General features: G+C 36.5%; 1 protein-coding gene across 7 annotated transcripts in view; it reads right to left on the bottom strand.

The window, feature by feature from the left end:
* The window catches only part of EML1 (EMAP like 1), a 120,499-nt gene that overhangs the window by 27,789 nt on the left and 71,413 nt on the right, over positions 1-21,297 (bottom strand). For 2 of the 7 annotated variants that reach the window (XM_041476229.1, XM_041476227.1), the window contains exons 3-7: positions 19,727-19,789; positions 17,356-17,488; positions 8,350-8,484; positions 2,604-2,632; positions 1,204-1,230 (exon numbers count right to left, since the gene is read on the bottom strand). In XM_041476229.1, the coding sequence (XP_041332163.1) occupies positions 1,204-1,230; positions 2,604-2,632; positions 8,350-8,484; positions 17,356-17,488; positions 19,727-19,789 (387 nt within the window). The remainder of the gene's footprint in view (positions 1-1,203; positions 1,231-2,603; positions 2,633-8,349; positions 8,485-17,355; positions 17,489-19,726; positions 19,790-21,297) is intronic. The other 5 variants (XM_041476228.1, XM_041476230.1, XM_041476232.1 and 2 more) reach the window with 5 other exon arrangements.

The raw sequence follows: 21,297 nt of genomic DNA, 5'->3' as shown, positions 1-21,297 counted from the left end.
ATGTGTGTATGTCTCTCTCCCAACTGTAAGGAGAAACTTAGGCTGATTAGGTCAGTCAGGCATAGAGGTCATATTGTGTACTTATTTCTAACTTCTGGTAATATTCCATCTCTACTAGTTTTTGTTCCTAACCCAAATATGTTACCTACACAATCAATCTCCACTTTTTCCTACTTTTCTTAAGTAAGTTTATACGACAGCAGAGTACTAAATGTAAAGATATAGATGTAAAGACAGACAACCATCAAACTACAAAGACAGACCAACAGTGAAACTTTTAGACAAATGTATCTTTTACATCTGCGGTTTTGTAAATTTGATATTGTTGTTGCATAAATGAACAGTTAATGAGCAGAAATAAGAAGGACATCAATGTCAGTGGGACCTGCAAAGGAGACCACCACTGATTGCAGGTATAAATTTGTACAAAAAATACAAAGAGGTAGAGACTCTCTAATAGACTTTGCTTTGAGAACAAACATTTTTTGCTTTGTGAAATTCACATTTATTGCAAAGCTGAAAGACACTGATTAGTGGAAAAACTGTTAAGATATAGCTATTTCTAAAAAGCAGATAAATCTGTGATAAGATCACAGATATAAACATGCATCAAAAATGAGCATATTTACACTACAACTTAACTAGAGCTTTAGACACCAACATGGTATGTTTATCAAATGTAACACTGCTTTATGACACTAAGCAAAAAGCAACAAGAAATTAGTTGTAGGCCTAGGTCTGCTTATTTAAGATTCAGAAAAATCTACAATCTACTCAATAAGAAAAAGCAAGAAAAAACAAAGGCTTCTATGATCATGTTAGGCTAACAGCAAAACAGCCAACAAAGGGGCAAATTCTATACGAACTTCAGCAGAAGTGCAGAATGCCATTTCAAACACAGTGAACATCCACGTGTTGCCATATAGCTCTCTCAACATTTATTTTCTAATTCAAATTCTTAGGACTAAGTCCATAGGAATGTAAATTATAACCCGTTATTATGATTAAAGTGCACCTGAGGGTTATAATTCAGTAGATCATATAATAAATGGTATAGCATTTTTGTTTCACTCAAAAGAACTAGAAAAGTTTTAACATTGCAAAATGCACACAAGTTAGAAAACAGCTGTATATATATTGATCTTTTATCCCACCAGAGCCATTTTGCTTCGAGAGCTATGAGGTTTTGGAAGTGAAGCCTACCTTTGCAGTGTGTCACACGGCGCTTCCCTTGTGATTACAGAGACAGAGACAGAAGGGCTAGATAAAGATGTGTTTGAATACAATAACTCTCTAAATACCTGCTCTACAGTCTGTCCAGTCTTAGTCTGCTGCAGGCTAACCTGGGGCTTGACAAAACACTGAGCCATACACTGGGTAATTACCTTCTAAACCTCTTCCCTCAGTTAGGGGCTTCTGTTTGGTTCTACCATTAAAACACTGGCTTGAACTCCATTATGCAACCATATACGTAAGTAAAATACCAAGTATAACCTTAGAAAAAACTTTCATTTCAGTAGGAATTTTGTCTAGGTGAGAAGGACATCAATGTAGTGTCACATCTGTTTAATTACTGACTTTTATCTATGGGAAAAGTGGCAGAAGAAAAAATATTACAAACACCTTTTTTACATGGTGTAAGGGAAGGAGAAATATTAGGCAAGGAAAGCATATTCTGTGCAAATCAGAAGTTTTCTTTTTCTAAACCATCAGTTTTCATGGAAGGAACATGAACCCTGACTATATTGTCACAAGAGACTAAAGTGCTTATTTAATTTTATGTATTATAACTTAAAAATCAGTTACATTAAACCTCAAAATATGGCTTAAAAGCTTTGTTGGATGCTGAGCAATCCATGCAGTAAACAAAAGATCTCCAACTTTTTCAGTTTAATGAATGATTACTATCACAGAACTGTGCATAAAAATAATACATCTGATAAATCAACATGGTTTTTTCCCTTCTCTATTTTATCTAAAAGAAATCTTTATTTTAGTTGTAGTTGACTTTTCAGAACAAATATAACTGTTATATACACTACTCAGCTTCATATTTTTATTGAGACTCTTCAAAATTTTTAACTGTTTAATAACAAGGACAAATATTGCTTTCACTTACACCTACTATTTCACTTTCAAAATCTTTGAGCAGGGATAATACCTAAGTTGGAAAAAATTGAAGTACTGTTCAAATTAAACACAGATTACCAAAACTGTAGTAACAAACCACCTTTTTTTTGTAATTTGACAAATTACATTACAATCTTCAGAGGGCACCATTTTATGATTAACATTATAGCATCATGCTGGAACTTGGCACTGCTTTAATTACCAAAACCTTAATACTGCTTTGAAAGAGAACACATATGCAGAGTAAGAAGACATGGTCTTTTTTGTCCTTGTCTTCTTACAAAGAATCTGAACTGTAAAATAAATCTATTGCATCAATAAAATCTAGAGTGAACTGATCAACTTTTAACAATATATCAGTAGCAGCCTGTAAGTATCATGTTTAGATTCCCAATACCAATTTCTTGGCATGCACAGAAGTGGGGGAACCCAATCACAGTTACTATCTGCTTAAAAATTTTAAAAGTTCCTACCTGCACTGAACATTGGTTCCTTGGGTTTGCTGTGAAAATAATGAAGAAATTACTATTTTAAAAGCATGTACATACAGTCTGCATATGTATCAATATAACATAAAATTTAAAATATAATATAAATTTTTGTTGAGTGTATGTATGAATAAAAATACTTTTTCAATTAACTTATTTACAAGGTAAATCCCCAGGCAAACACAGTTAAAACCAGTAAACATCCTTGATGTCACTTTTACAATCAATTCTCATGACACTCTCAAAGTTACAGATCTTCCTCTACTAACTACCAAATTCTCTTAGTCTGTGAAGTTAGTCCAATTACAGGAGAACACAGAAACTGGCCATGAGCAGCTGTATAATTTTTTTTGTTTCCAGCCTGGATTTAAGGAGCAGATCAAAGTTTGAATCCTGCTTTTTTCCAAAGACTTCACATAAAACATGGAACTGCCCAGTTGTTCCTTGGTGCATGACAGTACTTGGTAAAACACAGAAAGCACATAACCATGATTAAAATGTCTTCTATTTGTCACTGCACAGGTGCCTGCAAGACAACTGGAAATAGGTTTTTCTTTTTGTCTTCAGAAAATATTTGGGAAGACTTGAGGGGAAAATACATACAGCATGTTGAGAAGCTCTCTGGATAGTACTACCCTGGCCAAAAGGAAAGAATCTTTGTCAAGAAATTTGTTCCTAGTCATTTGTTATTTTTGTCCTTTGCCCCTGTAAATCAAGTTTAAGAGTGTTGTTTCTGATGAAGAATGCAAGTGACACAACGTTATATTATGCAGTTATTTGTCTTCCCAGTTCTCTCTTTTTTAATGCAATAAAACTTTTGAAGTATAAGTTAACTGCTGGAAGTTTCTTAGGGTGATCCCAAAATGGGTGAACCCCCCATCTGATGGAGAAATGCTGAAGCATGAAGTACTCCTAGAGCTTGATGCCATCTCAACACCCTCTCCTAGACTGCAGTGGGCAGTAAGGAAAAATCAAAAAAAGAAACAAGACTGTGTTGGATTTTTGCACACAGGTTTTTTTAAGCATAAAAGATTCCCTCTCACTACAATGAAAGATGTAGCAAATAATTCTATTGTATTTTTTCCTTTGCTTTGGTTTGACACTTATATTGAGAATAATACTTTACTTAATGACAAACTCAAACCAAACCAAATTAATTCTGATTCCACTCCTGATTTAGCAACTTTCCATAATATCAGCCTTTGTGCTAATCATGCATCAAAATACATGCTTCAAGCTGGCATACACAGCCAATGTCATTTATATAAATAGCATGATGTGCTGCCATTGTTAACACCAAGATGAACATTTTCTCTTACAAATGAAGATATTTTTAGAAAACAAAAAAACTTTATGGGATGAAGCACTAGTCAGAAATGCTGCCATATTAGAGACAAAACCGTCCCTAGCTCAGAACAGACCATGCCGACCTATTCAAGCTAATCAAGCAAATGTGAAAGGCTGATTCATGACAGTAATAAAGCAAATCATCTGTATTTCCTAATTATACAAACCCTAACCACACACAGCTCAGAGCTCTGACTACCCTTTTCCCTGAACTTGAGTCACATCCTACTTAACTAACCCTCAGGAAGGCTTACTCCTGGCTGATAGCTACAGGAATAGGGACACTTCACAGTAGCATGGGAGATTATGGTCATCTCCTTAAGCTTAAAGCTTCTTGTAAGAGCTTTCTGTAGCATTCTGGCTTTGCATAACAGCTACAACCCTATAGGCTTTCAAAAACAGAGGCATGGAATATCTCACACTGGAAGGGATGCAAAGGGGTCAAGGATACAAACAGACTGCGAGTAGATGGTTAGGTTAACACACCCTTCCTCACTCTTTCACACATACAGTCAGCTTTCAGGGGACAGTCTTATTCCCAGCGTTCAGAATCATCAATTTCCTTCCCATAACTCTGGCTTTGTATTTTGCATGGCTGCTCAGTTTTGACAGGAAGCATGAGGCAAGTCTTTAGCCAGCCTCTTCCACAGGATAAGGACACTCATTCTTCAAGGAGGTGAAAGCTGGGGTGCTGAACAGGCTGCACGGGACAGAAATGAGGGAAAAAGTCTCTAACCATACAATGACTGTTTTCACAGTGGTACCAACATCACAAGCACCAGATGAGGCAATCTAACACATGCTCTTGATTAGGTCCTTGGAATACTTGCACTTTACTTAACCGTTGCATGCCTTGTGTGCTGGACTTTCTTCCCAAAGCCTAGAGTGAGTGATTTCAACCCTTTGTGACCTAACAACTGCAAAATGACATAACCATTGATTTTCTGTTGAAATAGGGTGTAAAAATTAAAAATGCATCTCAAGTACAGTGGTCAACCTTAGAGGAAAACCAAAACATTTTGCAGATAACCATTATTTTGTTGCAATGTTTTTATTTCTCAGCTATTTTGGAATCAATTTTCAAGTGCACAGTATACCTATATAACTTACAGAAGTCATAGCTTTCCTTAATTTAAGTGAATAAACTAATAGTCTCACTTCATGTGCTTAGTAGCTTTGAGATATAACTAATTTCAGATAATTGTCACCCTAAACAGGTAGCAGTATCAGAGATATATCCATAAAACTGACTTTGTAAAGCACTGTATTGTTTTAGATTTTGACCTGTAGATCTTCCACTGCACAACACATACTGAATTAATCTTTTGAGCACTCGATCCAATGCAATTTTTTTATATAAAATACACAGAGCAAGGGCACTGTAGGATCGTGTTTGTTAAAACTTTTACAAAAATTATAATAAATTACTACAGCAAATTGGAAAAGCAATGAGATTCACCATTGGAGGCAAAATAATTGCTGATCATATTTTAGAAACAAGTCTACCCATCTAAGTATAGAAGCCCTTTTTTTTTAACAAAAACTATCCATAAGACGTTTGTTTTGTTTCTAGAAGATAAAGTTATTTTAATCAATGAGATCACCACATAATGGCTACTTATGATATGTGTGATAGAGTAGGAAGTAATACATGGGTGCAAAACAAAAAGTAAAGCCTTGAAAAGAAAATCTAACCATTTCAAGAGATCAATACAGAAAACAGCAGCTCCATGCTAATAACTTCACCAAGGCAAAGTAGCTGCACGGAGTTACACACCATTGCAACACTTTACAGAATCTGCAGCTTAAATTAGAGTGAGCTGGTTTTTTAGCTGTCCCTTCACTGGCCATTATGGATTTTGCTTGGTTTTGCCTTTCAAACCTTTCAGGCTCACTTGTCCCTAAGATTGTTGATGCTTGGTTTGCTGATTCAGATGTGTGCAGATATACATTCTCTACAAGGATCTGAGAAAAGACTTTGTTCAAATCTGCACATGTTCCAAACTAATAATAGATTGCTTTTCCTCTCAAAAGTAACACTTATTTATTGATATTATGTATTGCTACAGTTTTTTTTTCAGTCATATTTGTCTTTTAGAAATGTTGAAGTACAAAAATCTTAGAAACAAAATGAAAACCACACCTATTAGTTATTTGTTGCTTATAATTATCTTACAAAAATGTTAAGGGAAAAAAAATTCAGATGCTAAGATAGAGTCAAACTTCCGTAAGTACCAGAAGGCCCAGTCCTTTGGAATTCTGTTGGCTTATCAAAACTTCATTCACATGCATAGATGCAGAATGCAAACAAGATGTTAATTTGTGTAAATATTACATCTTCCTTAGTTACAATTTTATAACATTTTCTCTCATAGTATTTAAATTTTTTTCATTGTTCCTTTAATTTGCTAAGCTTTTCACTGAGTCACAGGTCAGGTTGGAAGGGATCACAGTTGTTCACCTGGTCCAACCTCCCTGCTCAAGCAATGTTGTACCAGAGCACATGGCACAGAATTGTGTCCAGACAGTTCTCAGATATCTCTCGTGAGGAAGACTCCACAATCTCTCTGGACAATCTGTTCTAGTGCTCAGTCACCCACATGGTAAAAAAATTTTTCCTCCTACTCCTGTGTGTCAGTTTCTGCCCATTGCCTCTACTTATTGCTTGGCACTATCAAGAAGAGCCTGGCTCCATCTTCTTGACACCCTCTGCTCAGATACTTGTAGACATCAATGAGGTCCCCTCTCATTTGTCTTCTTGAGGATGAACAGGCCCAGCTACCTCAGCCTTTCCTTGTAAGAGACCTGCTCCAGTTCCTTGATCAACTTTGTAGCCCTCTGCTGGACTCACTCCAGGAGCTCCATGTCCCTCTTGTACTGAGGAGCCCAGAACTGGATACAGCACACTATTCCTTGTGGGATCTTCCACTACTTGTGACAGGAAGTTGTCATCAATGCTTTCCAGGAACCTCCTGGACTGTTTGTGCTTTGCTGGGTTGCTTCTCCAGCAGATGTCTGGGTAGTTAAAATCTCCCACAAGAACCAGGGCCTGTGACTTTAAGGCTGCTTCAAGCCGCCTGTAAAAGACCCCTTGCACTTCCTCCTATTCAGGCAGCTTGTAGCGAACAGCCACAAAGTGCCACCCTTACTAATCTGCCCTTTTATCCCAATCCATAACTTAGAACAAGTTCCATAGTTGGCACACTTGCTGCCTTGCTTCATAGCTGAAAACATAGGCCAGAAACCAAGGCATTAATAATGTAATTATTCATATTTGGGTTGTAAAATAGTACACAACCAGCTCAGTCACTCCTTACTCAAGCAAATATGCTAAAGGGATAAAAAGGAAGGAACATTTTGTGTCACACCATTGACAATGACTCGTGTAATGGCACTGACGTCCAAAGAGAGCAGATAAATTAAGTTATTAGTTGAGCTTCATTAACAATGTGTTTTTATGCTCACATAATCAGTGAAACAGTACTATCAACACCATTTCTAGCAAAGGAAACTGCAATAGAACAGGTCAAATGAAATAGCCAAAACTAAATTCTGACTAGGAAATACAGGAAAGAACTGCTTGACCTATATTGACAATATTGATGAACCTCAATGAAACAGCTATTTGTTCAAGGCTATCCTAAGTCTGAAACCCTTGGACAAGATATCCTCTTTTCTCTGTGCTGTCAGCAATACAGAGAAGCATGATCAAAGATACACAGAGATAGGCATCACTTCATTCTGCTTCATTGAACAGCACTTGCATGTAAACCTCTCCGTTTATATTTAATCTGGCTGTCAGATCAAGGCATTCATAGTTCAGAGACTTGCTGGACATCAATCTACACGTGGGATGTGGTGACCGAATGCTTCTCAGCAATTGTTTTGGTTTTTCTTCCTCTTTCCTTCACTTCTTGAACTACCTTTATCTTGATTTATGAGTTTTCTCACTTTTGCTCTTCCTATTTTCTCCTCCTCATCCCACTGGAAGACAGGAAGTGAATGGCTGTGGGATACTTAGATGCCAGCTGGGGTCAATGCACCACAACCAGAAACTCAAAGAAGCACTTGTCAGGAATATAAAGACCAAGGGAAACCACTAAGATATTAGAAAAGGCATGTTTAATAATTATGAACTTTCTTGGGAAACTCTTAAGTTCTCACACTGTTTATAGTTTGGAAATAAGGCAAATAAATTTTATCTAAATATGAACACCTGTTTTATTTCAAATGTTTTAGTATATACTTTGGTCCAAGAATTGGAGCTTTGTGAAAAAAAAAGCTTCCAATATTTTAAACAAGATAAACTAAGTTCACTAAAGAAACTAATTTCATTATTAGAGCAGGAGGCAGAGAAAGGGGATAGATACTTAGATGACATTACCTTTCACTGTTCTTTTTACCACTAGATGAACTGCTGGTGGAACCAGTGCGGTTGCGACTCCCTTTGGAATCTCCATAGCTTTCCCTCCGACCTCCTGGGGACACACGCTCAGCTGAACTGGTTCTCTTAATGGTGCTAATAAAACAAGGAGCAAGTTTCACAGTGGCACTTGTAAAAATATATATTCTACAATAAATACTTATGAGAAATGTATCAAGTAGAACACTGACCCTAAAAAAGTAACTATGATTTTTAAAAAAAATCTTAACTTGATTTGTTAAAGAGCCTATGTAAGAGCTTTGCTGAGTGTCTGGTGCAAAAGAGACATATTGCTTTTTCCTTAATCATAAAACAGAAGATGGGCTAAACCAATTCCACAGAGTAGGTGCAATCACTTTCCCGGGTCACATTTCAAATCTCTGACTACCACTCCATACTTCTGAACTTTTGGATTCTCTTATGAAGAAGTGAAAGATTTAAAGAAAAAGCATATTGTCTGACATTTCCAGCCAGACTACAGAGAATGCCAAAAGTATGTTAAAATTTGAACACAAGCAAGCTAACTTTGGGTCCTTATCCAATATCAATTACTCTGTGGTTCAAAGCTAGTTTTAACATACTCCAAACTGCAATTAATGGTGAGCTAGCCTGCAATTTTTCATTGTTAACAAAAATGTATGCTTCCTAGTTACATGTATGAATAGATTAGATTCCCCACATGTCCTGACAGGAGGTTTCTCAAAGGCTTAAAGCTCACCCTACCCTCTTACTCTTCAACCATCCTTCCTGCCAAGATAGCTATCAAGGGAGCTCCTGTGTGCCATTATGGCACCCCTTAGACATCCAGCTCTCCGTGATGGAAAAATAGGAGCCAAAACACAAGCAGTGCTACTTAGCAAATTACGAGAAGCTCATTCAGAACTCACACCTTATAGAGACAAATTATTGACCAAAGCACTTGTCCCTAAAGGAGTGCTTCCTAACAAGAGAGGGAGCAGCTAAGGGTGAGGTCCCAAAGCAGGTAATGCTTTACGCATTGCTGCAGGCCCTTGGCAGCACAGAGACTCAGGCAGCAGCACCCAGACTGAGGCAGGAATCACCCGCATGGCAGCAGCTGAATAACAGGACTCAGTGTCAGGGTCTCATTTCCCCCCATTTCAGTCCTGTACTTCCTGTACTATTTTCTGCCCTGCAGAAAACACAATGAAAATATCCCCTTTAAGTTAAAAAAATCCCCATACTAAACAACCACCTTCAGCAGCTCTCTCACCCCAGAAACCAGGGACACCAATGATTGCTTTCCAGCTCACATCTCTCCACCCAAATCCCACCCACAACTTCCATCCCAGTGTGAAAATTTCAGTACTTGCTCCTTTAAGGCCAGTCTCATCCTAGTCACACCTTTTATCATCCCCCTTAGCCACCTCCCCCTTAGCCTCCATGCACCCCCAGAGATGCTCTGCTTACCAGAATACTCATCTCATTCTTGAGGACTATGCCAAACCCCCCCAGCAGTCCCTAAGAGCTATTCCTACCCCGTCATCTCAGTCAGCTCCTCTGGCCCTGTCATGTACGGTGTAAGTTGCTCTCCATAACTAGAGGAACCAAGATAGACTTTTCTGTCTGGTGAAAAAATGCTTAGCTTAGCAACTGTACACCACCTGCTTTAAAAAACCCCTAACTTATTTCTGCTCCCCCATATCTTTTTACCAGCAAGGAGGGTAATGTTTCAACACCTCAACTCAGACTCAGCTACAGAAACAATGGGAACACCTGAACCAGAGTCTTTCTGGAAAGAAATTGCCCTTCTGAAAAGAAGGCAGTGCCCATCCAGGGGTGGATCTGCATGTTAAGGTGCATCTCGGGCAGCTTGACAAAAAAACCTTCTGGTACATGCGATGGTAGGACAGATGTTCAATGCTGCATTCTTGTAATAAAAACAAGCTTCAAATGATTAAGCTGAAATTAAAAAAATAGTGTTTCTGTGGAGAAAGCAATGTAGGAGAGCAAGCAGAATACAAAATTACACATAGACAGAACAAAATACATTCATAGCGGAAGAGAAAAAGCAGCAACAAGAATTTAGTTCTGTCTTCATTTCAGAAGTGTACTTCCTGCACTAGACTAACATTATCCAAGTCATCTCAATGTCAATTGCATGAAAAACCTTCTCTAGTAAATTAAATTATTTACTGTTAATATTTAACTATTCTCCCTACACCTCATAACATCATTCAATTTAATATTACTCCAGTTAAAAAATAAAACTTTGATTCTGAAAATGTTCTATTATATACATTAATTACAGAAACATCCTGTGTGATTTGTCAGGGTCAAATCTTTATTTTGACATTCTTTCCTGGTTAGGAAAATTTCAGTGTAGGCTTATGTTGACACATATTTTCTTCTTTAAGGATAAGAGGCGTCAACATCAGCCTACACCAAAATTAAATTAAGGACATTGTCAAAGTATACTAATCTTTACAAAAAATCAAGTTACAGAAACAATTTGGAACTAATTTTAATGTTTTCTGGGGTTTTATTTTTATAGCTGTCAACATTCAAAAGATGAAGTAGAAGATAAGAAATGAAAGGGTGTGACTAAAATTTAGAAGTTGAATTCTATCTTCTTTCTGAATAATGAAGTCTTAGATCAGTATAAAAACTACTTTAACCACAGGTGTAAAATTCTTTTAAACTGTAATGATTTATGTCCATCACTGCTTAAGCTAATTAGTAATGCTATCTTCTGACAAATTTTATTTTAAACTTTCAACAACAACAGAAGCCCAATGAGAAGTATTAGCTGGTGGTTGGAAACAAGGATTATAACTCCATTATATTAACCAAGTTTTGGCATTATATACATTTTGTTAGGTAGACTGTTAAATACCAGTGTTTATATCCACAGCTACAGCAGAGATACACTGTCACCTGAGGAGGAATTTAAAAAGACAGAAAATACTCATTTAACTTACAGGTTTGTAAGAGTATAACCGGATCCCAGAATTTGACTTCAACATTAGTAATATGAAAGGAGAGCATTTGCAATTATTTAAGAAGATAACATTTAGTTGCACGATTTTTAACTTGTTTGAGATAGCAATGTGGTCTAATACCCCCATAATAAAAATTATGTTAGTATGAAATAATGCAGATACCATCACTGACATTATTATTATCTAAGTTGTGTGATGCATTTATCAATGATAAGAAAGTTTTAGACATGTATTTCTGGAAATGTTCAAAATGGCAATAATAATTACAATTCTACCATGTTAATGCTTTTACTAAAACAGCCACTTTCTATGTGTTGAATTGAAATGGAAAGGAAAAACAACTGAACTTCAACACTACAAAGCTATTAAGGATCCCTCACCTTAGAGCAGGCTTTTTCAGTTTGCATGCATTGAGAAGATTCACAGACCTGCTTAATCCAGATTGAGAGGTGCATAAACAAAGCAGAATAAAAAGTGAATGCAACAATAGAATGTGGTAACAAGACATTTACAAGACTTACATTAAAAGACAAAATTGCATGCTTTCAAGATATGAAGTCACGTGCAAGAATAAACAACAAAGTGCTTATTGACTCAGTTAGATGTTTGATCATTTCAAACCATACATTTAAGAACACCAATGTATCTTTGAATGACAAAATCTTAGCAGTGCCCCGATAGACTGACCATTTGTAAAGAGACTCAAAAATAAAATAAAAAAAAAAAAAAAAATCAAAGAGGCTCTGAAGGAACACGACAGATGACGCAGCTAAAAGACAAAGACTATTAAAAAAGCAACAACAAAGACAAGAAAATAAATCCTCATATATACATACATATACCATTGCATAGCATGAATGTTTCAGGCAGTTGCATTACTGAATTGTGGTGAACAAATCTGGCCAAAATTAAAAAGATATATACCTTATTACTAAAATTACTTGGAAAAATATAAAAGCTTTTAAATAAAATAAATTAAAAACCAGTGCACAATGCTCTTAAGACAGCAACTGATGGCATTAATATTTTGCCTAGCACTCATTCTGACCCTCATTTAAATCAATTAGAATGAACTCAGGAATAACATATGACTTTAATTTCATTACGCCTCTGAGCAAAATGCACTAATAACTTGAATTGTTAGAGATATTGTGAAGTGGCATAATAGTTTTGCCACCCGAAGTTCAGTGGAGAGGGATTTCTTTTTTAATTTATATTCTAAATATTTTAAACCATTTTCTTTGAGAGATGAGTTACACAGAGCATCTAATTGAAGGTTTGATTCAGAGTTTGTGTGTGCCAGTTACAAACCCTCGCTGCCCCGCAACATTAATTCCAGGCGACTGAACAATTTCCTAGGGGCCATGTGTTTAGAGTTTAGAAGAACAGGAATTTATCATATTAAAGTATTTTATTCTCCCTGCAAACAAAGCTCTTTATGTTTTCTTTGTTCCTGCTTCTTCCTTTTGATCTCCATTGTCAGAGTTTTGCACCATTGTAATACTTTGCAATCTGCTGGGGGAGAAAGAATGACTGATTGTCTCCTTTTGAAAGGCAAAGTATGTGCAAGCCTGCAGCCTGCACCAGCATCCCTACTGGGAAAGGTACTGTCTGCATTCTCCTCCCATACTTTTTTTTTCCCCCCTTTTCCCGCCTCAACTCTTGGAAACAAAGCTATCCTAGATGAGTCACAAAACCTTAGATTTTAATAGGGAACACAAAACATCACTACTACGCACTGGCCATATTCCAAAGACAAATTTAGTGTTAAGCAGCAAATTTCAAGCCACACTAAATGCTAAAGAAAGAGTGCAAGAGGAAGGGAAAGTTCTGGTCATGATACACTAAACTTATCTTATTTGGATGAAAACTTCAAATAATTATTCTAAGCACAATGTTTAGAATAAAACTATGGCAGCATTCAAAAAGCTGTTACTCAAAATAGCTCATACACTTCTAAATCACAGAATTAGAAAATATACTAAAATTCAAATCAGATCCTCTGACAAAATGTTTCTTGTGAAGATGACACGGAAACACTTTTCAAAGCCAGGCAATTCTTTATTGTCCATCTGTGTCAGGTGATTGTTCAGCCCATCTCAGAATCACTCCAGCTCTCTGTTAGCTGGCTGCCACCCAGAGCTGTGTTCACATGGTTCCCAGAGCCTGAGTGCAGCAGCTCCTCTTGGTGCTTGACCACAATTTTTGGTCCCAGTACCACCGTCATCACCAGGCTTTCTGTCTTGCACTGCATTACCACCATATACTTTTATAATCTAGTTGATCCATGTTTTGGATTTGGGCTTTTGCTCTATTCAAGTTATTTCAGTCCTTCCTTAACCTGGACAATTGGGTATTGACTGTGAGATCTGAATGCTGAAGCAGGGTTTGGTGCCCTCAATTCTAATTGAAGTCAGAGTCAGTTGAGGTTACTCAATGCTTTGCAAGATCTGGATCTAATTATCACATTAGGTCCTATAAGAACCTACTGATATCCAGAGATACATGTTTTATACAAGGAAAAGCAATATGCATAGAGGTTAAATGATTTGCATAAGGTCACTGAGAGAATATATGGCAGAATTCAAATAAAAGCCTGCTAGTTCCATCCTTTCAGCCTCAAGCATTTTTTATTACCTCCAATTTTAGATTCCTGACAGAAGAAGTCATTTCCATTTCACATATTAAATGGGAAATCAGAAAATGCAGTGAACTCTGAACCACATCTCCTTGGTAATCCAGCAAGGCAGATAAGCCATATACCAACCTGTGGGTTCAAATGAGTTAACCAACACATTTAATACAGCTATTGTATGAAATGAGATTGTGTCTGCAGACATACCAGTAAATACTTCTATCTCTAAGCAGGAGAATGTATGGATGTACACTTAGTCCCCATGCAGACTATTTGCATATATTTACATAAATAATACACAAACTGTTTCAAGGGACAGAGTGATGTCATTTCAATTGGACATCATACAGTCTTAACCTAAACAGTGCTAAGTATAGGAGAAGAGAGGAATCAGAAAGTATTTGATTGTAAACCCTCTTTTCATAAGGCAGCAAAACATTTGGGAAGGACTCAATTCACCTGCACTTTCTCTTGGACATATGGTCACAGGTAATAAAAAAATGGAAGAAGCTATTTTTTACTATTTATTTACTAGCAGATATTTCTCAGTCTCAACAGCAGGTCAAAAGTTTACAAGATGACTCAGCAAAAAGGATTTTTTTCCCCTTTCTACTGTTGTTTTTAACTTTCATCTTTCAAACTCCACCTTTTCAATTGTGCACCTGTGTTGTATGGAAAAACTATTAAAAGCATTCATGTAAAAATTAATTTTAAAAACATCTATAAACAATACTATTTACAGCTGCTGTGTCACATGACCATATTTTGGACTACAGAATACCTGCACTACAAATTAGCCACAGTTCTGGAAGCAGTTCATAAGAACAGAGCATGTCTTAGCAGAAATCAGAACTAAAAAAAATCTTGAAATTTCCCACCATCTGTAAACTGTGCAACACTGAGAGAAGCTTCCAACACAAATAAACAAGTCCTACCCCTTGAAAAAGGAAGCTATTTGATTTTGCTGATGTATTTCCACTACTGTTTTATGCATAAAACACATGCATTTCCTGAAGGTAAAAGGGTCCAGTATAAATACAAAGTGTGATTGAATTCATCTTAAGGATACATAATGAATTATTCTACTTGACTGTATACAAGAAAGATACTTGGAGCACTTACTGTATCACCTTTGAATACTGAATATGTAGAACACCATTTACTATAAAATCCTGAAATCCGACCAGTTATTTCAAGGTTCTCCATTAAATGATTACAGAATAATTTACCAAAAAAATGTTTTGTACAGTAATTAACCAATGAGGTTCTTACCACTCCACTTTATTCCTCTTGAAGTACATTTATAGGCAAGGCACAGAAATATGCTTTAATATAGTTTAATAAAGGTAACAATAAAGGACATTTTCACTTTAAAGACACCAATACAGCATTTTAGAGCATTTGAAGGGAGCAATAATTGTACAGCACCTGAATTTACAGCTTTTTTCAGGACAGGAAACAATCCCACCCTCCTAAGCACTCTTAATAAGTGCTCACCTATTTCAGCAAAACTGTTCATATATTTTTTTCTTTTCCAAAACTGAATACATATTTTCATGTTGTATATTTAAAGCATCTTCAGCCTAATGTCTTCAGCAATGTGAAGGGACAAAGCATAATAAAAGGACACTAAATACCTGACCTGTGGAAGAATTTCTCACACAGGAATCAAGGCAGTCTAAAAATAGTCCCTAATGATGCTCTCTAAGGACTTTCTCAGTGGCATTCTGGGTATCCAGGCTGCACATGGGTCAGATGGAAGGGATACAGGCTGCCACTTATCTACAGGGATCCTAAGCTAGGATAATGCCTACAGGCTGCACGCAATACCAGATGAAACACCTGAACTACCTAAAGGCCGCCAAGAATAGAGAAAGCATGAGTATGACCCTGAGCTGCACTTCATCCACCCTACTCTGGGGCAGAAAGTCCTGCGCTGAACCCTAGGGACAGAGCACAGAGACTCAGGAATCATACTCTCTGTACACAGGTGAAGTCTCCCATTTCTCATATGTTTTATAACTACTAGTTGAAACTTAATTAGGAAGAATGAAATTGTGACAATTATTAAGAAAAAATAATTTGTGAAGAACAAATGTGGTTTAAAATTCAGCACGTACTAAACAGTACTCCTTTTTAAACACTAGTATATCTCCTTTTCTAAAAGGAAAGTTCTTTCACCCATTTTCAAACTTTTACAAATCTAATAATGGAACAGTTTGGACAGTATTTGATTTCCTTCTCTTAAGGGCTGATTCAGACCAGCCTGCCAAAGCCTACAGCAAGCTGCAGCTCATAAGAGCTCACAGGAGTTCATTTTTGTAACATAAACAAATATGGTATTTTCCAGTTTTAATTGTGCACAATGTAACTTCTCTCTACTCTACAATAACAGAACCTGGAGTTTCTTGAAAGTCAGTCCCCTTCAAAACAGAAACAAAAACTGGCATATCCTTAGCCACCATCTCCCCTCTGAGGAAAAGTTCTTTTTGAGAGATCTCAGATCGTAGCAGGTTAATGCTGTCATCTCCACAACTTACCCCCCCTCAGAGCTGACAGCACCATCAGTAGAAAAAGATGAGGAGACACACAAAAGAAATATACAATAAAAATCCCCCAACCTAACCCCCAAAGCCCACACTATTATCTTGTAAACACATACAATGCAGCAGATTAGCACCACAAAAACTGCCACATATAACTTGACTTGCTTCACCCAATCCATTCCATTCCTTATGACCCAGATGTATAAAACATTTAGTATATTTAAAAACAGCTACACACAAAGCAAATTGGGACAGAGCAGTAATTTTTAAAAGGGCTTAATACATGCTAATGATATCTAAAGATGGATGTTTTCATTTGCATAAATATGTGCTAGGCATAGAATTTTCCTCCTCCCTGAGATGCTGCTAACCCTGTGCATGCAGTTTATATGATAATTTTGTCAGTCAGAGAAAACCACCAAAGATAACATACTGATTTGCAATGATAACACTGTTTCTCTGCAGACTACATGTATTCTACTAGCTACTCAAAGAATTCTTGCACCAATTTTCACATCATGTTGGGCAACAGCACAGTAGAAATGCTTTATTCTCTCTATGCTAAATTCTTAAAAGCAAGAAATGTACACAAACCAGTAAGACCAAGCATTGTACATTCTTTCAATACTCATGGTAATAACCTTAATTCTAATTAGAATGAATAAATTTAAAGCCTCTTAGAATGAAATCCATCTCCTTTTCTTTCCGAACTAAATATTTAGACAGCTGCTTTGCAAGTAAGAAAAACTAGGTATCTAGAAGGTTAAAACAGGAGCTATACCATGTTTTCAATTCCATGGTTATAAGGTTTCTCATAGATGCCTACCTTTTTGCTGCTGGTGATACAGTCTCCTTTCTGGTTCCTGATGGAGAAGGTAAAGAGCCACTTGGTTTCTTTGGTAATACAGTTCCATTGTTAACTGTAGTCCTTAAAGGCAGGGTTTGTACCAGTGGTCTTGCTGTAAAACAAATACAAGATGAAATTACTGCCTTCATTTACTTTTCTGTGTTTTTTCTTCAGCAAACAACACTAGAATATTTTAAATTTTCCATGTATTATGCCATTTTTGTGTCACTATGGCCAAATTCAGCATAGATGAGGGTTTTAACATTGAGAATTTTTAAAAAATTATTATTATTCATAACAATAATAGTCCTATCAAGTAAAAACTCTGTCCTAGATTAAGGAGCTTAGTGGTAAGCACAGAAGTAGCTGTACTCAAAACCAATCCTGCTCTGTCAAAAGAGCATCAGTCTCCTGCCCACCTGTATAGCATCAGAGGAGTGCTAGAAATGAATGCAAGTTGTCATCCCAGAAACTCCTGCTCTTAATTCCTCCATCTTCTCAGAGGTTTTCCACAAGCAAATTATCTATTAAGAAATTTCTACTCCCCCCAAAAGGTCTTTTTTCAAGGAATGTGGGCTTGTGTTTGACAGAAAGGATTTGTACCCTTCTATTCAGAAAAAGCTACTGAAATCAGCAGAAGAGTGAAGGTAATAAGCTGGTATTATCTACCTACATTCTTCTGATCAAATGTTGGCTCAAAAAAAGGATCTGGTGTCACAGCTGTAATTAACATTAGAATAACAGAAAAGTCCAATTCCAGTAGTTAGAAGTTAGTTGCAAAAACAGGGTTTAAAACTGCAAGCAATGAGTACCAACATGAATACTGCTGTGGATCATAGCCTTGAAACAGACACAAACATGACTAGTGCTCTCTCTACATCAGAAAAAAAAAAGCTTGAATCACTTGAAATTTGACAGGACTTTGTATTACAAGCCATTGTAATGATGCTAAAAGCCTCTGGGTTCAGAGAAACAACACCTGAGAGAAGGCAGCAGTAATAAGTCACTTCAGGAACATAAAATTTCATTGAACTTGGAGAAGATGGCAGGGAAGATACCTATGAAATGTTCTTCAAAAAAGACTGCCAAGGATAAAAGAAATAAAAGACTAAACTGAAACAGTACAAATAGTATACAATTATAGGTCATATTATAACAACATCTTATTGTAGCACTGACGGCAATCATTTATTGCCTTGTTCACCCTAAGTTTTCATATACTGAACAAAAAGACAGATGTGAAAAACTGTGCCTTGAGAAGATTGTCAGTGCATATGGTCTACTAGAGAATGCAACTTGCAAGACAAACTTCGTCTTGAAACTTCGTTAGAATACACACTTACTTATTATGTATTTGTCATTTATTTGTTCAGAGGAGAGAAATTTAGAAAACAACCTATCAAGAAAATACTGAAGGAACGAGGCTTATTTGGCTTAGAAGAGTGAAGGATGACAGGAAAGAAAGTCAACAAAGAAGATAAAAAGAAAATTTTCTCTATGCTCACTGAGGGTGCCTTCCAGCTCTGCCTTCCATGATCTGCTTTAACTGACTAATGCTGTCCTTAGAGCTTATACAACACATCTGAAGTTTACTTGGCTTCCAAGTAAACTCTATTTTTTTATTAATTAATTCAGATAGAATTATATTTGCTTATCCTTTATTAATATTTTTGTATATTAAATTCTTCTTACAGTTTTGTGCTGCTTGTTTCCTAATTGCTGCACTGCTGCAGTTAATCCATATGTATAAAACTGATTCTGTTGCATTCCACAGAATCACAGGTAGCTACAGTTGAGAAGCTGTGGACCTGTCTTCCTGCAAGCTTTCTGTAGCTCACAAAACTTTAAGGAACTTTGAGAAGACAAATTAGAACAGCAATTGAAGTTAAAAAAATAAATTATTAAAATATTTTCCTTAATTGTAGTTATTTTAAAAGAATGCCTGCTAAAGAGTAGCTGGAGTGAACTAGCTGGAGTCTATTTACTCTCCTAACCTTACGAAATTGAAACTAGCAGCAGCCAGGAAACTTTAACAGAAGTTTTGCTTCAGATCCACCACCAATCCACAACCCACACTTCTGGAAATAGAGATTTAAATGGTCGGCTAGTGTAGAAAGCAACACCATGAAACTCTTGCACAATATAGAGAAAAACTGTGCATTATTCAATAAATCCACTGTTTACGCAGGAGCTATTTGGTTTTACTTACAACAGCTAGTTCACACCAGTGGTAACTGGCATCACAGTCACACAATCCCAAACATATCATTGCTGTTAGAAGTCAGTAACACACTATTACTGCTTTGTCAGTAATGTTTATTTTGGAAGTTCTGGTGCTTCAAGGTCTTACCTGTGGTAGCAGGACTGACAAGTTTATCAGCCTCAGCAGCAGCTTTTTTAATCATACTCTGATCTATGGATTAATAGGGCTGTTAAGTTTACAAACAAACCAATAATTGCAAAAGGAAAGAACAACAAACACAAGTAAAACAAAGGCAGGAAGCCATACTGAAACTCCACCAAGTAGTAGAATTAAATAAGGAAAAGGAAAAAAAACCCAAACAACTAAACAAAAACTAAACAACAACTAAACCATTAGGGAAGGAGCTCTACAAATGGACAAGATAAGCTGCTCCCTTTCCATGATGTATGCTGCTTTTAAGCTGCTTAGCTCAAGAACACAAAGACTGAAAACAAGCTCAAGATTTTTCCATTATAGATTTGAAAGTCTGAAACTTGAAATCTTTAAATTAATTTTAAATCTGAAGTACTCAGAAAAAAATGGAGGCATTTATCCCATGAAGATTCTTGTTCCAGACTTTATACAGTACTGGGGGGATCCTGTTTTTCAAAAGGCACAGGCCTCCCCCAACACGCACACACCTAATCCTGATCCACTTCATCTATGATCAAATGATAACAGCAGCATACAATATGCTTCAAGCCCCAGTTTGCATGGACACAATTTCTGTGACATTCTGTGGGATCAAATTCCACTTTTTAAAATTTCAAATGTGGAATTAGTCATTAAACAATATAGGGAGAATAAACACAAGTTCAGTCCATGCAGCCCGAGGGGTATGAGCAGCCACCACTCCAGCTCCTCCCATGTTTAACAAAGGCCCTCTCCTAAGAGTATCCATCAGAAGCCTTCATAATGCTACTCCAAACTAAAATTAGTCTTATGCTAAGTAATTGCATACAATTTTTTATAAAGTAGTTGTGCCCACAAAGGAATAATAGGTGATTATGTGAAATAGATAATATTTGACAAAACAGCTGAAAAAAAACCCCAAGTGGTCTGAATACTTCAGACTCTCTTTCATGTTTATAATTCATGTTTAATAAGGTTGACCATACACTAAATGATACAGCTGATGCACAGCAAAGTGAAAATTCTTTACATAAACAGTCACAGTACTGATCTTCTCCAGAAATTAGGTGAGTTTTGTTGGCAAATACCAGGACTCATTCTGGTAATTTGCAATGGAAGAGCAATTGACATTTGTAGTTCTCTATTTGCATCATTACAGTAAAAGTTCTAACACTGTAATTTCATACACACACTAAGAACCAGGCATGCAATACATACATTAAAAAAACCTCAAAACCACACACACACAAATCCAACAAACAAACAAGCAAACAAACCCCTACAAAACCAGCCATAAAAGACAGGGGGATAGGCTTACAGCAGCTTTTCTTCAATGTACATTGAACTATGGCTCTAATGGTCTGCCATGACCAAGAAAACTTCTCCTGATTTAGAGTTCAACTCTGCTCATAGAATCCATGACAATCTGGTTTATATTTTGCTAAGTAAAGCCAGCAGGCATGAAGAACAGATTTGGTTAAAACTCAGTAATAATTACTAGGCTTTATTTCCTCCATGAATCAGATAATATCTATTTTACAGGCAAC

This window comes from Pyrgilauda ruficollis, unplaced genomic scaffold (genome assembly GCF_017590135.1).
Source record: "Pyrgilauda ruficollis isolate IOZ18807 unplaced genomic scaffold, ASM1759013v1 scaffold38, whole genome shotgun sequence".
NCBI classification, from domain to species: domain Eukaryota; kingdom Metazoa; phylum Chordata; class Aves; order Passeriformes; family Passeridae; genus Pyrgilauda; species Pyrgilauda ruficollis.
This window is presented reverse-complemented; position numbering and strand designations above follow the sequence as displayed.